An 18,080-nucleotide genomic window follows, 5' to 3' on the forward strand; every position below is an offset into this window, starting at 1 on the left:
CAACACTGACCACAAGACTTCAAACCACATATATGACAAACAATCAGAAAGTCACTATATTCAATTTGCATATATCACAACTGATTAGGGGACGCACAATATCATCTATCTATTACCTTTAATTTATTTAGCACCTGTAAAAAGAGAAATGGCGCCCCCTACTGAACAATCATAAACTGAGTGAGCAATAAATATGTATATTCTAATACAGATATAGACTCAAGTGTTTTGCCTCTGAATCCAGTCAGCAACATTTCAGTTTCTCTCAGAGTGATGACTTTTAACATCAGACACGTTTAAAAGCATTTCTTGTGTAGGCCTACTTATTTTTTTATTGTATTTAGACCAACTTAACAAATCAGTGCTTATGTAAAGTGTAGAAATACATTTTGATTCTACACAATTTGATAAAACACTCAAAGCTTTTAAATGGAATTCAGTTTACATCACATTTGTTTTGAAGATATACAATTAAAATATCCATTCTTTTTTGTTGAATGATTATGTTTCTTATACCAACAGTTATTATCATTATTTAAACAATTATTTATTTTGATTATTATTATATAGCTTTTGAAATAATATTTAACTAATTAAAAAAATACTATAAAGACTGGGAGTTATTTGAAAAATATTGCCGTATAATTCAATATAATATGCAATATAATAGAGGTAACAAATAGCATTTTATTATTGATGTTTGAACTTAATAATAAAATGTTCTATGTGTTGTTTATGATGTCACACTGCTCGTTCAAAGAGTGCACAAGTTGATGTTTCTTAACAGGTTTGCATACTTCACAGAGTTACACTGGCAGTGTTGGGGTAATGCATTATAAGTAGCGCAAGTTACATAAACAGATTATTTGTTTTTACAGGTAACTAGTTAAGTAACACATTACTTATAATTTAACAATTAAATATCTGAGTTTGTTTTTCAAATAAGTAAAGCAAGTGTTTTACCATTTCACTGACACCTCTCCTGTCCCTGCACTTCCTTCAGCCTGAGGCTTAACACCAACATGTCCCTTTCACAGCAAAAGTGTTGGCAAAAATATAACTTTTTTTTTTTTTTTTTTTTTAAAAAATATAACTTTTTTTAGCCCATGTGACATTTATTTGACATAATCGCTCTCACAGTACTTTGATGTCATACACAGAACGGTCTGTGCAGTGCTGCTTTAAGTCAAACACCTAGTGTTTTGTTAAGAGACACACAGCAGATGATCTGTGGCTTTATAGGTAATATATGCACAATTTTGCAAAATCAATACAATATTGTGTCTAAAATATACCACAATATTACAGTATAGCAGTACTTTGGCTGTTTTATTAATTTGTAATGGTTAATGTTGTCTCAGACATCACGCCCAGACCTTTGGCTGAATTTCTGATGCATATGGTTCCCTTCTGACAGGAAACACTTCAGGAGTTTCGAAGTCGTCATCTGATTGGTTGAATTCTGCAGAATTTCCGAGAGACGTGTGTCGCGTTCTTTACCGTTCCGCCTGGAAACAAAGATGCCGTGGTGCCAAATGACCGAGATCTCATCCTGACAGTTGCAAAAATTCTTCATTGCAAATAGATGGATCCTGCGAGACCACATAATCTCCACCGTTTGATCACGATTCACCACCAAGTTGGCAGCTGTCAGTTTGTTCTTGTGCATGTTCAATTTCCCATGCTTAATCTTTTTGGGCTGGTTGTTGGCATCTTTGGCGATTACAGGAGGTCCATTGGAATGTCTAGGGATGCTATCATATTGAGTCACTTTGATGTTGGTCACAAACAGGTCCCACCTCTGGACCATCCAGTGGTCAATATGAATCTCTTGGCTGCCAATACTGTAGGTGAACAGCTGTGTTGGTCTTTTCTTGAAATACATTTTAGTCACGGCTGTAGGTTGTGGGCTTTACCAAACTCCAGGATATGGCATCTGTTGTCGTAAAGCATGCTAAGGACTGTGCATATCCTTGCTTTTCTGAAACAATGTGCCCCTTCATTTTATCCTAAATGTGTAGTGAGTTTTTCCTTGCCACTGATGCCTTTGGCTTGCTCACTGGGGGTACTAAGGCACTTTAATACTGCCTTGAGGTTCTTGTCACTGTCAGCATCCATAAGGCTGTCTTAATCAGCGCTTCTGAAATATTTGTAAGGCCAATGCCCCTGAGGTCGATGCCACGGTCTTGGTGTCTCAGATCCTTTCCGTGACCTGCATCCAAATATGCCTACCACACTACAACGGGCGTTTCCTCTGAGGCAAGGGAGGCAGTGTCTCCTCAGAATATTGGATAAACCACTATAAACCCCTGGTATAGAGGAATATGTTTTTTTCTTTGTTTTGTACCTGACAGGAACAGGAACGTTGTAGTTGCTCTCTTTTCCACTAGATGTCAGTAGGCTACACCACAAGAGTAGTAAAAGGTTTGGAGCAGAATGGATGAGGTGTTATTTTGTGCTGGATTAAGTGTACAATTTCCAGATTAATTAAAAAAGGCACATACATTAAAAAGGCACACTCATATGCACATTATTTTGCATATGAACTACTGTATCCTTGTATTACAATAAATGTGTCACAAATAATAGCTAACGATCGTTAACACAATCCCTAATGGAAAATGACAGTTCTGTCTTTTTCAAGTAAAAAACTTTGAAGAATATGAGGGTGTTTTACATGTTTGCAGGATCAGCGGGTTACATACAACCATATTTTTCAAATTATTATTATTCAAAAAAATATCTCTTGCTCTTTTCACTGCACTGTCCTTTTTCTGTAGAATAATAATACCAAAAGTACTTTTCTTACCATTTCTGCAGAATATAGCATGTGTACAGAATGCAAATGTGTATGCTAATACCCAGGTGACCACATTTTTTTCCAACTCAGTAGCTGATGATTGGTAAAAGTTTTTACACAATGTGTATTTAATCCACCCAGATCTTTATAGCTCCTCCCTCTTAAGCTCTAGCTCCTCCTCCAAAATATACCAAGTGCTTGCATGAAAAAATACAAACAAACAAAAACAACGCATATATAAATTCAACATATATAAAACAACATATTTAAATTCAAAATAAATATTTAATGGCAAAAGTTCAAGATTAATCCAACGGGCTGTTGATTCATTAAATAATAAAGCTGTTCCCACCAAATCAGTTTATTTAACATAAAAAAAGCTGTCTTGTTTCCTTCTCAAGGGTAAAGGGTTTAGCACAGAGCTCCTTAAACGACAGCAAGCCAATTCATTTACCATCATTTATCAAGACTGTAAGGGCAGGTGAACCTGTGAATATGTGTATGTAATATTTATACACTGTGCAGTATTCACTTAGTCAAAGGAGAGTTTTCCATTCTGAGCGTACCCTGTGTGTGTGTGTGTGTGTGTGTGTGTGTGGCGTGGGTGGAATCGTGGAGTTGTAGCGTTGGTGCTGACAGCCAGGCACAGAGGAATTTCTCATGGAAATGATCCTCAGTGTAGAGAGGGCCTTTAATTGGGTGAATATGTCATAAGGGCTCACAGTTAATCATAGCAAATAGAGAAATAGAGGGCGGCTGAGAGGAAGTTTGGGTCGTTTGGGAAACAGCGAAGAATGTGGGGTGTTGTAGTTGGGTTTTAGCAATGTGTGCCATATGTAATTGGTGAATGAATTTTGTAGATAACTAAATGTTTCTCACTTGTGACGGAAGCAGGAACTTTTTGAAACCATTATTCTTCAGTGCCTCTTAGATGATAAAGAGTGCCATTTTATATACATTAGCAACATACACATGGTACTGTAAGCCTGTACAGTAAATAGTGACTCACTTAGCTGGTGTTTTCATTAAGAAGAATGATGAGAATTATGAAGGCATAATTGCTGTGCAATTGCATCATACATCTAATGCTAAACATACAAGCCCTTGAAGCTTCTGGCTAAGAAAAACAAAAAAGTTTCTCTCTGGGTGACCAGACATCGAGTGCAAAGTGTGTTGTGTTGTTGAGTGAACAGTAATCAGGAGAGAGTGAGTGCTGTGTTTGGGAATGCATGTCTGTGACATCAAAATGTAAAAGAATTTGTTTCTTCATCAGAACAGATTCGGAGAAATGTAGCACTGCATCACTTGCTCAACAATGGATCCTTTGCAGTGAATGGGTGCCGTCAGAATGAAAGTCCAAACACCTGATAAAAACATCACAATACTCCACAAGTAATCCACATGACTCCAATCCATCAGTTAAAGCAGGGGCTGGGAACATTTTGGTCATGAAGTGCCATTTTTAATTTGTATGGTTAATCACTGTGCCATAGGTTGCCAACCCCTGAATTAACATCTTGTGATGAAGCAAAAGTCTATGTGTTTGTACAAAATAAATCCATCATTAAAGATATTTTGACTTTAAACCGTCGCTTCTGGACAAAATACAAATCCATAATCCATAATTGCTTCCACCAGTGAAAAGGTCCATCCCCTGTTGTCCTTTCATATCAAAATGCACAGACATATTTATTTAAAACTATTTCAGACTGTTTTCACTTATAAACAGTGCTTGATCTGTGCATATTTCTGTCCTGATTCAGATGAGGTAACTTTTTCAGTGAAGAAAGCAATTTTGTGGATAGTGGACTATTTTAGCCAGAAGGAACAGTTTGAAGATTGTGTTGTGTTGTTCCAAACCCGTAAGACCTTCATTCAACTTCTGAACACAAATTAAGATTTTTTTGATGAAATCCGAGAGCTCGCTGACCCTCCATTGACAGCAACGGAACTACCACATTCAAGGTCCAGAAAGGTAGTAAGGACATCATCAAAATAGTCCATTCATGTGACATCAGTGGTGACCTTAATTTTATGAAGCTACAATAACACTTTTATATAACTTTTAATAACGACTTTATTAAACAATTTTCGCTCTTCTGTGTCAGTCTTCGATGCGCGTTCACAAGAGTACCACAGCACATGTGTATGGAGTCCTGAACTATTCTTTTAAATTTTTATTTAGTCATAATACATAGCTACTGAAAGGCATTCAATGGAGAAAATAACCAGCTGAAGCTCACCAGCGAAACCCTGACCCGCTGAGTACACGACTAGTTTACTGACAGACAGTTGACAGACTAGTTGGTTATGCAGTTAAATCCTACTTGAAAGTGGAAAGCTTGGCTCATGAGTTTTAATTAGGTTCTGTGGCTGGGCACTCCAGGAAGTTTACCAAGGTACGTCAGCACGACCTTATTCATATTCATGACCTTAGCCTTGTAGGATTTGTCACATCGCCTCCGGAACACCTTGATGAGTCATGAATTGTCCCATTACAAATGCGTGGCCTGCTGTATGCTGCCTAGGGGAATGAAAAACGCGTGTGGGTGTCTTGCACTGGATTTATCTTCTGAGCACAGCCAGAGCTAGCAGGGATTTAGCTATACCCCTGAGCTCTGTGGGCATTAGCCCACCCACTGTGACGGTCAGAAAGAAATTCTAAAGCTCTTCCTGATATTTTATGCAGATAGAACATCAAAACATTTAAATAGTTGGAATGTGTAATGCCTTGATTTTATATAATGATTGTGACTAATTTTTTTAAAACCACTAGTCACAATACATCTCTGGATAATAAATAGACAGAAGCTTAATGAAATATGTGTGAAAGATTCTTTTTCTTTCTTTCTAACTAGAAAGTATTTCTGAAAAATGAAAAACATGAATGGTTTTGCGATAGATAGATAGATAGATAGATAGATAGATAGATAGATAGATAGATAATATAATATGCACTAATATGCAGCCTATATGTTAGTAATATGCATGCTAATAAGCAACTAGTTAACAGTGAGAACTGGTCCCATAAAGCAACAGTATGTTACTTTTTCTGTGTTCAAAATTAGCAAAATGTATATAATGAGCGAGTACATCATAAATTCATCTACCAAAACGCCTTTTTGTCTTATCCCAAATCACTATGGTACATTTATAATAAGTGATTATTTTTGGACTATTGTAGCCGCTGCGGAGTAACACATAACTGCGTAAATCGCCATCGACATAAACTTGGAGAAGTAGCTCCGGTTAGAATGTTCTTCCACGGGATGCTTGCAGTTCTGTTTATTAACCGCTAGAGCGCCAAAATTCACATATTGCTTTAACTGAAGTGTTACTGAAACATTTTTGTACAAAACATTCATTTAGATTTAATTTGCATCTTCTCAAGATGTTTTTTGGAACATTCTCAACCCATGATGGTGAACATGTTCATAAGGTTTCATGAAGTTTGAGTGCTGCTGTCATTAAAGCAAAAGGGAAACATTCCAAATACTAAATAATTCATCTTCACAAGTGGTTTGGACATAAGGATGTGAGTGAGTTACAAGACAGGTCAGAATCAAACCTGTATCTGCTACTCAAGCTTTCCAGAGCATTGCGCTAATTCCTAGGTCACAGTTCTAATTTCCCTATATGTTTCAATTTAATATACAAAAAATAAGAGGCTACTCCTAATGTATGACATGTATGAAATATATGAAATGACCTCTGCAGTCACAGATGTGATATCTGATAGCGAATCTGAAACAACATTCTTCTCCATTTGTGCCAGTGTAGAGAGCGGCCAGTCTCACTGTATTGATTGGCTGTTCGTTCCACTGACAGAGTGCTCTTGAAAAGTGAAATCAATGCAAAAGTGATTTGTTTATACTCTTTTAGTATGCTTTTACCTTACATTACAGCTCATCAGGACTCGCAATCCAAAGAGTTCACAGCACCCATAGGTCATTAAACCTTTAGTACTGAAGGATGGTTGAAGCTAGGGTTTGTAGAATTTGCAGGAAGGTGAGAAAAAATGCTACAGTAACCAAATAGGCTTATGTTTTGTCACCCAACTTCCCTCATTAATATATAATTATTCACTGATAAAGTATCTGTAGTATCACTGATGGTGTTTTTACTGAGGAAAATGCAAAATGGAACATTCCTACACTGTCTTCATACAGCAGGGTTGCCAGGTCTGTGTAACAAAACCCCCCTAATTAACCCTTTGCAAAGAGTTTGATTGACATGGAATCTGACAAATCATAACGCTGAATCCACAATTTTGTCCCACAAACAAATCAGACAGGAGAATATAAACTGACGGTGAAGAATTAAAAAAAAAAAAAAAAAAAAAAAATATATATATAATATATATATATATATATATATATACACACATACATTCTGATATTCATTGATGTTTATTTCGTGCTTTAAGTAAATATGAAAAGACGATCAGTTCATATGTGCTGCACGAACTGAGGCACTAATGATCTGTCACAACACATTAAAGAACTGGTATAAATTGTTTGAATTTCTTACAAAATAACAAAATTTTAAAGCTGAGACTGAGACTGTTTCATACCACAAGTAACCTGCTCTGTCTTGTCTGTCGGCATGTTGTCAGTTTTGCATGACATAAATCATTTTTAAACCAAATCACCTACCCTGCCTTTAAAGGATTAGTTCACCCCAAAATGAAAATTCTGTCATTATTTAGGTAACCTCATGCCGTTTCAAACCCATGAGAAAATTGTTTATCTACAGAACACATTTTTAATTAAATTCAAGAGATTTCTGTCCCTCCATTGTAATGATGGCAGAATTTTCATTTTGGGCCAAATGAAGCCACTAAGTGTTATTTCAAACACCAAAGGCATCCCAGAACACCTTAGCAACACCTGGCAACCATCCACAACAATCTAACTTTGTGGAAGAGTTTTACTGCAGCAAGCATCACTCACATATTCTTCTGAAAATCTAGTTGGATGTGTAATTTCAAGTGGAAGAACTGGAATCACATTTGTACAGCAGTTGACTGGACTGATCTTCAGCAACTTGGCTATTGACAGAAATATGAGGAAGAACCTGATATCGTCGTATCCACTTTCCCCATACGGAGCACCAATTGATCTCTGTCAGAAAGACTACAGCATCTCCATAAAAGCTTTTCAGGAGCTGAGCCAAACATTCATATGAATACCCTAAAGTGGTAACAATGAAGGCTTTTAAAGGCTTCCTTTAAGTTTAAAGTAAACAAACCTTGGAGAGAACTAAGACCGGCAGGATACAAATTTACTTTGAGAACAGGCCATGGCCACTTAGCTAGAGATCAGTCATTATTAATGAAGGCAAAAATGCTGACAATGTAAAACCAGCCAAGAGATTTTTGCGAATGCAACATATTTGAACCGGTGTAAGAATCAATTATCAGGGCTCTTTGTGGAACTGTTTTAGGTTTCATCAGTGTCCTAGTCCTAAAAACTGAGAGAAATGGTTTAATAGAACTAAAAACGTCAAGGTCAATTCTGATTGGCTGGCTTTCAAGCACCACTGTTAAGAAGCAAAGGTTTTATCTATACTAGAAAAAACAAACTTCTGTTTCAAGTTGCCATAAAGAAACACCAATCACCATAGAGGCATGTTGTTTCCCCAGAAGGTCAAGTTAAAATTTTGATTAACCTTAATGAGAAACATGAATGAATCGAAACTTATATGGTTGAATCGTTGACAATAAGATCAATAACTGCAAAACAGATAGATGCAGACTTTAAATGTTCAAGTAAATCCCCTAAATTATCATTCAGTATGTGTACAGAAAACAGGAATTGCAATGGTTGACATAATGATAACCATTGCAATATTTTGACATTCTAGGGCTATTTATGAGTAAAGTAATAGTAGCAACCAGTGCAGAGACAGCGATAGCAACGGTGGAAAGACAGTTTCAAAATTTATGTTAAGACTTATGTGATTTTCTAGCACCATATTTAGATTAAGTATACACATGGCCATAGAAGCCAGTAAGCAAGAAAGGTAACACTTTAGTTCAGGGACCACTTCTCACTATTAGTTGCTTATTAGCAGGTATATTATATCATAATTAGCTTTTTATTAGTACTTATACATATAGTATACATGCCTACCCAATACGTTAACTTAAATAATACATTACTAACTAGTAATAAGCAGTAATATAAATACATATGAATTAGCCACCAAAAAAAAAACAAAAAAAACAAAGGATGTTATTGTGTTGGACATCTGTAAAATAATGGGTACTTCACTTTCAGACAGATAATAATTTTGACCACACTTAATTTTCGTTGCTATTTTCTGTACAACAATTTGAATGTGGTGTATCATCGACGTCAGATTTCAGACAATCTATGGTTGGCAACATGGACATTTCCTGGCCAGAATAACACCAGTGTGTACTAGAGTATTGTGAAAAGCAATAAAAGCTACAATAGAAGTAAAGTTTTCATTGAAGGTTCTTTTTTCCCTTCATTTTGATTTCATTCAATCAACACAGAATTGCGTTTTGTAGAAATATTTATTGCAGAGGAGGTATTTTTATGTACATGCTATCACAATATTACACAATATAAATCTACCAAATATCTCCATATGTGTATGCTATAAGCTTGTCATAGAGCGTTTAATATAACAAGCACATAATACAGGGTAGGGTACAGTTTCACTCACTATACAACTTGTAACAGTCCAATAAAGATCAAAGATTCTTTTTTAAGTTCTATCAAGGGCAGTGAAACATCAGTCTTACTAATTTCTCATTATCATGCAGAAGCAACGAGAGTTAGAGCTAAGACAATACCGCGTTAAGTAGTAGGAGTGTCCCCCCAACACATGACAGTGGTGGGACATGCGTAGGGCCCAAGTAAACGAGCTAAATAACCAAAATCAAGTCAAAAATAGATAAATAATCACTTCTGTAAACTCCAAAAATTGAACTAAACATTGCACTAAGACAATGTAATAGGCAAGGTTACCATTAACATTAACAGGTCATGGGTTGAGTGCTTACATCATACTACATAGAGATCAACTGAGGACCTGCAGATGGGTAAAACTCGTAAACTAGAGGGATGCATTACGATACAACAACCATTCCCAGAAACATTCTCTATGTAACAAAGTTGGTCAATTTTACACATCCATCTAAGCATCTAGAGTATGAGATGACTAGACAGTTAAGGAGTAGATGAACTACAGGTTGCTGAAAGTTCCCTTTAGTGTGCCTAGAAATCCATGAGCACATATTCTGATGAGAATAGTATAAATTTGGGCTCATAAATTATAGGCAGATTACATAAATCTGGGAAAGTGGTGATTCTCTCTTGGTTACAGATTTGTAGTCAATACTACCTGGTCATTCCTACTTGGCAATACATTTTGTATAACATTTACAGGGTTGTAAGTTGTATTTCTTTTAATGCAGTATCACAATTAAATTAACATGGAGTGAAATTAAATTATTGTTGATGTCCCCAGAAAATATGTGCTTCTACTTAGAGAAAAAAAAAAAAAAGATAAGCTAAAATTAGTAACATCTAAATTACCTGGTTTGATTAATTAACTGGTAATGCATTTATAGGTTAAATTCAATGTCACTTTTGTAATGTCATCATTGCCGGTGAGTATTAGCAATAAACTTCATGAATGATCTGTGATGTTTTGTGGCATTAATGGGTTTATCACACATTAAAATACTTCAAAATGATTTCTCTTCTGTTCATTTTATTTCCACTGAGCAAGTAATCAAGATATAATTAATTAAATTTTAGTCATAATTGATCATGTCAAGCTTTAACAGAGCATATTTCTGAAAGTCTGGTGAAAGAAAGTATATATATATATAAAAAAAAAAGAACTGCCAAACAGGAATGGCCTACCCATGTAAATATTAGCATGGAAAGATACTTTTAGTTTTATAAGTTAAATTGTGACCAGAGGTCATTGATAAATTTACCCCACTGTGGAGTAACATCATTTGATTTCACACAATGCCAAGAATGATATATTTAGGGACATTTTTTTTTTACCTCTTTGGTAGCTATAACATATATACATGGCATAACCATTTATTCTGTACTCTTGCTAATTCTTATTGTGCACATACAAAACACAAGAATCTGTCAATACATTTAAAAACCATTTAGCTACTGTAAGATTGGGTCAAAATAGCAATCGCAATATGTCAACATTTATACAAACATTTCATAACTAGGCATCAACCTGTACAACAGTTCATGCCTCATGTGTTGTGACACCATTACCTTGACATCATTACAGATTACCAATGACCATGTGCTGAGAAGGCATACAAGATATGTTAACATTCCAACAGTAATTTAGATACATTGTTGAATTCACATCAGCGATCACTAGGGTTGTTTCAGAATGTTCTTCTATGAAATCTATACATTTCCAAAAAAATAAATAAAAAAAAAATAAAAAAAAAGAAGCAATATTTTATTTGTAAACTGATGTAATCATAATAAAATGTTAAAGGATACCAGATACATATTAAAGAAATTGAAGCTTGGGTTAGAATTTGATATGAGATAGACTGGAATTTGATTTAACATAATGTAATGAGTGTTCTAATTGTAAAAGACAACAAGGAAAGACATTAGAGGTGGAAACCTTAATGATTGTGCCCTACACTGAGAGAAACGACATCTATGGTCCCATGAACTTAGTGGACTTTTTATTTTTTATTTTTTTTGTAGCATACCCCATTCAAAAAGCATTTACAATTTTGCAACATTTCTAATATATAAACTAAACTTCATTTCTTTTCAAAAATAAGATGCTGATTTCACTAGGTATTTGTAATATGGGCTATGACAAAGGTTTCACATCTCCCAATAGAAAGTAAGACTGGTACAGGACTATTTAAATAGGCACATTCAGGATAATATATCAGCAAATTTGGAAGCATTGGAAATGTTTATTTTTTTTTCTAGCTTTCTAGATAACTAAAAATGTCGCAGATGTGCACATATGATTGCAGAACGGCATAAAACAGCAAGGCCAAACAACAAACAAGGGCAAATATGAATGGTGTTCTGTCCAGTTTACATCTGTCTCTCTAAGCATGTTCTTTACTAAAGTGCTACAGGCTAATTTTCTAGCAGCCGCATGAATTCGACTCACTGTACAAATGTTGTATTTCTATTATTCTGTTGAGGTTTGAGTTCTTAGATTTATTGGATTTTACCTCTATCTTTGGCAAATATTCATTTTTACTCAAACCAGATGATAATGTGTGGAACAAACTAAAACAAGGAAATGGATCAGGCTTACTCCATGACACTTTATGCATGGTCTACACCTTCCTATGTAAGAACTTGTATGATCTTTTGTGGAAGCCACAGTCAAAGAGAGGCTACAGATGCAGCTGTTAGGAGAGTTCAAATGTTAATGAGGATACATGTGGTGAGCATAGGCATCTTGTTTACATTGCACATAAAGAGTTGCATAATTGTAAACTACCATTTCTATTTAAAGGTTCAACCAATACTTTAAAATCTGGAATGCCTGGTGAGTTGTTGCATTTTTGTTTTTGTTTGTGTGTGTGTGTGTGTGTGTGTGTGTGTGTTTTTTTTTTTTTTTTCTTTTATTCCAAAAAACACAAAGGGAAAACAAAAGGTTGAAGAGAAAGGCAGCTTGTGCGACATGTTGATTTTCTTCTCCAAATCACCATAAATTCTATTAAAGTTTTCATTCCATGGTGTATTCATGAAAGAAAAAGCACATATAATGAGGACTAACTAATGGTTCACTCAGGTAAAGTGTCATGCCTTTTTTGTTGAACCTTGGTCATCAAAGTCCCATGGGCAGACATCTGACATTTTAACACCACTAGTAACTCTGCCTTTGGAATTCAAACTTTTCTGTTTGCCAGTGGATGGACTGGTGCTCCGGTTGACTTCTTTACTAGTTGCCGCATCTTCAAAATCCCAAGGGCATACCTCTGCTTGCTTGCTTTTTCCTAATGCAAGATGTGGGCTTTTTTGTTTTTCCTTTGAGACAATTTCTTGACTACTATCAGCATCCCATGGACAAACCTCAGCCAGTTTAGGCTGGCTGATAGGTCTTTCTTTTGTTTTTCCAGAGGTTAACTTGTCTTTTGCATTTGATTTCATTTTGTCTTCACCAGGACCCTTTGCGTTCTCTCTTTCCATCTCTGATATTCTGAGAGGAGAAGTTCCCTTTTTTATAGCACGGGTCTCCTTTGTTTTAGAAACCTGAGAGGAACAGGGGTTTTTTTCAGGATTGGACCTGAAGTCTCAAAGTCCCATGGACACACTTCTGCTTTAAAGGGTGGCTGTAATGTGCTGCCTGTGGATTTAGTAGGCTCGGAAAAAACACTCTTTGCTTTACCCTCTGTGGGTGTTGTACCCTTGCCCTTGACTTCAGTAGGCGAGGAGCTTATTTTCCCTTTGATCTCAGTTGGTGTGGTGTCCTTTCTTGGTCTGCTCTGATCAGGGGAGCAATCCCCTGGAGAGTCCTTTGGCTTGCTTGACACTTCCTCAACGTCCCATGGACAGACCTCAGCTTTTAGAACCTTGGCAACCTCTCCGGATGCCTGGGGTTTGGACATGGCAGGCTTACTACTGGAGTGAGGTTTTGGCCCCACTGCCTGACCATCGTCCTCATTTCCTTCCTCCCACGGACATATGTCTGCTCTATCAGAAGCTTTCTGGGTTGGAGGCCTGGCCACAGAGGGTGACTGCTCTGTGCCTTTCTGCTTTTGCTGTTGTGATTTTGTCGCCTTGTTGCTACTTCCATGGACTGTGGTGGTCTGCTCGGGGGCAATAGACACATGTTTCTGGACCTTGTTTTCAGAGGGAGTTGGCAAGTCCTCCACTTCCCAAGGGCACACCTCTGATAGGTCATACAGGTCTTTCCCCTTGGTTGTTTCTGAGCAAATTGAGGGCTGGCTTCCGCTCATCTGTTGCTTCATTATACCAGTTTTGGCAGCTGTCTGCTTGTACTCCACTGACTGACTGACAATCATCTTTGGATAACCCTCCTTTTCCTCAGCTTCAGCTAGAGTATTGGCATCCTTGTTCTTTTGATTAGCTTTCTTTGTTGGATCCTCTGCTAATTGGGCCTTTCCTGTTAGACCAAGTGTTTTCTCTTTGGCACTGGCAATGACGCTTAGAGATTTCTGCAGCATGGATGTTCTAGGGTGAATAGGTTTCTTATCAGCTGTCAGGTTGTGAGCGCTGGCTGACTTACACACCAGAGGAACGGACTCTGTTGACTCACTGGCTGCATCAATTTTCTCAGAGGACTTCTTCACCAGCTTCTTGCCCATTAGGGTTTCGAGAAGGGAGCCTTCTGTGTTTGCGACTTCCATCTTGTCAGTTACTGAACTGCTGGAATCCTCACTGTGGTCACGAACATGGTCATAACTGCTGTGGGACTTTTTAAGGGAGAAAACTTTGCTCTTCAGGGATTCATCTTTGGCAGGCTTAACAGAGTGTGAGGGGTCGAAAGGGTTTTTTCTCAAGACACAGATGCTGTTGCGGTTACTCCCATGCTCACCCAGGTCCTTGTCCTCACGGCTACACTGGCGGCCCATTGTCTCCGGAATCTCAGTGATGCGGCGCATGAGGGAGCGACCTAGGCCCTTTTTGGAGCTGCGCTTCTTCTGTAGGTGAGGATTGTTGGCCAGCATCTTTTTCCTCTTATAAATCTCCAGCTGGGAGTAGAGTTTTTTCAGCTCTTCCTGTGGATTTTAAGACAAAATGGGCCATTAACTCACAACATATGCCTAGATGTAGAAGCAAAAAAAAAAAAAAATGAAATGATTCTAGTTACAGTGAAGCAGACGCTCTATTGCACAGAAAGCATGCAGAACTAGTCATTATATGCTACTACAGACAGTGCCTCAAAGACATTAGACCAAACCAACATGCTGTTTTACACTAATTAGAGACAGGACAGTCTGGGACGGTGTCAAATACGAAAATTTCATGTTTTATTGTTAGGTCTGAAAGAGCCTCGGAAGAACATCAAAGCATTTCGTACAGTTGAAGTCATCAACGACAATTATACCAAGAGCAGAACTTTATCCCATTAGCAAAATGCCCTTTCTATGAACAAAATTTGAGTCTTTGGTGAGAGACTTCTTCAGCTCTAACAAACAAACAAAAACCTCTGCTCACGTTGGTACGTTTTTCCCAAAGACTGTCGCAAGACCTTACGCCACAGCCATTAATAGAACATAGCTGGCCCATTTCCTCTGGTGTCTGCAATAAAAAACTGCCATGGCTCAGTATGTTTGTCAGTTAGAGGACAAGGGGTCAAGAGATATTGCAGATTATGAAATTTCAGTTAATTACTAAGGCAGGAGAGAGTCAAGGGGAAAAGAAAGCCTGAAAGAAATCAGGGCACCTACCCGTATATCCTCTGGGTCCAGACTGTGCTCACTCCAGGCGGACGTGATGCTGCTATTCAGGTATGACCCAGACCGGCCCATATCCAATTCATCTTCATAGGCCTCTGTAGCAATGTCATCCCTTAGATGTGTACCCGCAAACAAGAACTGTGGGAAAGATATGAGTGTTTAACAGATTCGGTAAAATTAGATTTTAGCCAACAAATGATTCAGAGGATGAAATAGGATGTTTGGGTTTACCTTTGGCACAAGCAGTAACCCCAAAGTGACAGTCACTGTCAAGTGTGTATGAGTAAAGAATAGCATCAACATCCAGTCCGGGTGCAGTTCAGGGGCTAGAGTGAACCTATGGATGGATTTACAGAAAAATGATTAATCATCTACAATCATCTAACAATACAGTACAATACAATATATACTATCTGGTATGTGTGCATTACAGATCTGGTTGTATTCCAAAATGCTTATTTATACAACCCATTTCAACAATAATTTAAATTACTTAATATAAATGCATATAAAATGATATAAACATATTGATATCATTTTCAATATATGGTATCAAATATATGGTATCAAATTGGGTAATATTGTAATGTTACAACTTTTTTCAGCTTCGAAGCAGCATCCAATGCAACATGTTTTGCTAACTTTTCTCCCCCATAAACCTTGGTAGTATCTACAGTATGCTTTTGTACACTCTACACTATTACTCTGATTTAAATAATTTCTATGCAGATGCATTAATCATTGCAATCATTCTAAGAACCTATTCATTCATAGCTTGAACCTGTGGTGGATTTACAGAATCCAAATGAACAATCATCTACACTTTTTTACTTTTTTAAAATCCATGTCTTCATGTTTATATGGTCACCTACTGCAACTACAAAAACAGGAAACCTACTAAGTGAATGATTTAGGGAGGCAAACTGAACTTTGAGCCAGGTGCCTGGACTTGTGTACACAATATACTGATTCCTGAACTCCAGAGCTAGGAAGTGAAGGTCGAAATGGCATTTGCAAATGACACAAGCTATTATCGAACCTGCAGTCACACAATGATGTTTAGAGCATGTGTACAGCTCCAATACAGCAGGTTTATTTTTAGATTTATGCTGTATTTATCTGTGCTTGGTCATATACAGTATATTTTTTTTTCTTCAGGTTTATCTGTGCTGACCTGCTGGGAGACTGTGTTCATCTTCACCATGTTTGCAGTGAGGTTTGCAGCGCTTTTGCTTCCAGCTCTTTTAAACTGGTTGGAAATTGACGGTCCCTCTGAGATGACATATGCACTGCTACATGGAATATTTTGGACATGTCCATTTGAATGCAGAAAATAAGGTTTCCTCATATTGTTGTTAAATCACCTTCTGAAATTCCTGAGGTAAGCTAGAAAGGACCGGTGTATGCTGAAAACACTGGCTGCCACAATGCACTAATTACTGTTTATGATGAAAGGACATGGGTGCCGTTACAGCTAAATACAGATAGTTAAGTAACACTATCCCATGGCTCTGTACTGTGATTAATTACTGTAGAAACAGTGGAGAGAGCAGCAAGCGATGCAGAACTTCTAAAAATCGCATGCCCTGCCTTTGAAGTCAACTGCCTTTATCTTGTGTAAGAGTTCAAGCTAAGTCCCTGCCTGAATGAGTGCCTCATTACTGCTGAAGTCATTCGTACGCTCCACAACCCTAAACTGACTCTTTAAAAGGCAGTGTCAGTCCATCAGGCAGGGGAAGCTGAGCTTCCTCAAAAAATACATTTAAAATTAACATAAGAACTAAAAAGCGATAAAATTGTTTTTTAAATAGCACAGGGGGGTTTCAAACCACTGCCCAAATGCAAGAGCAGATTGTTTAATCAAAAATGTCAAATAGTAAACTGACCAATCAAAATGAATATTCTAAAATGATGTCAAATCATTAGTTTCTGTCAAAGTGTGCCTGAAATGGCAAAAGGGGATAAGAATAAATGCTAACACTCTAGCATAGGGACAGATTCTTACCATTTCTTACTAAACTAGTTGTTTATTAGCAAGTCTGTTGTAACATATTGACTGTTTATTAAAGCACAAATTCTACATCGCCATATTCTACATCCCTAATCCTACCCAACACCTAAACTTAACAACTACCTTACTAACTATTAATAAGCAGCAAATGAGGAGTTTTTATTGAGGCAAAAATGGTTTGTCAATGGTGAGAACTGGAAATAGTGTGACTGAATAAATGAAAAAAAAAAGTTTTTTCTAAACAAGTAAGCTAGTGTATCATTTTAATGAAATATTGCAACAGGTGAAGAAAGACTGTGTATTTTGCCAAGTATCCAAATTAGTTCTGATTATTAAAGGATCTCAAAGCAAAATGAATGAATAAAATTTCATCAAAGCTTGAAGAAATCCTAATGGAGGATTTTTCATTTAACGAAACAGATTGATGGTTCTTAAGACCCAATGATCCTGTCAGTGGTTAACATTGAAGTGGTTAACATTATCAATTAAAGAGGAGCAACCTATATTTAGATCTATTTATTTTTTTTATATTGCTCTTCACAGAAACCACATGAGTTGGAATAAAGAGCACAAGTCATTGTATCCTTTTGATTCTTTCATTGTAATTGCACGGAAAAAGAAAAGAGCGACCAGTGAGTTATTATTAGGGGTGTGCAGCGAAGACAACAATAACTGTATCTGTTGCAAGTTATTTGTATCTTTTAATGTGGGTGTGGCTTAAAATGAAGATGTTTGAGAAGTAAAGGAGGAAGTCCGGCCTTGGTGGCAGCCACTCACCTTTTAAAATGTGGAATATGGCAGAGAGGATGAGCTCATTGTGCACTGCGATGGCC

The 18,080-nt window shown here is 37.0% G+C and overlaps 1 protein-coding gene across 1 annotated transcript; it reads right to left on the reverse strand.

The window, feature by feature from the left end:
• Nucleotides 1-13,034: 13,034 nt before the first annotated feature.
• Nucleotides 13,035-15,569, reverse strand: LOC122142194 (probable G-protein coupled receptor 158). Its single transcript, XM_042751893.1, has 4 exons — nucleotides 15,468-15,569; nucleotides 15,228-15,374; nucleotides 14,995-15,078; nucleotides 13,035-14,555 (listed from the first exon to the last, which is right to left on the reverse strand). Exons 1-4 carry the CDS (start codon nucleotides 15,537-15,539, stop codon nucleotides 13,035-13,037), a joined length of 1,824 nt encoding a protein of 607 aa, XP_042607827.1. The 5' UTR covers nucleotides 15,540-15,569.
• Between the last annotated feature and the right edge of the window lie 2,511 nt (nucleotides 15,570-18,080).

Source organism: Cyprinus carpio, chromosome B24 (genome assembly GCF_018340385.1).
Source record: "Cyprinus carpio isolate SPL01 chromosome B24, ASM1834038v1, whole genome shotgun sequence".
NCBI classification, from domain to species: domain Eukaryota; kingdom Metazoa; phylum Chordata; class Actinopteri; order Cypriniformes; family Cyprinidae; genus Cyprinus; species Cyprinus carpio.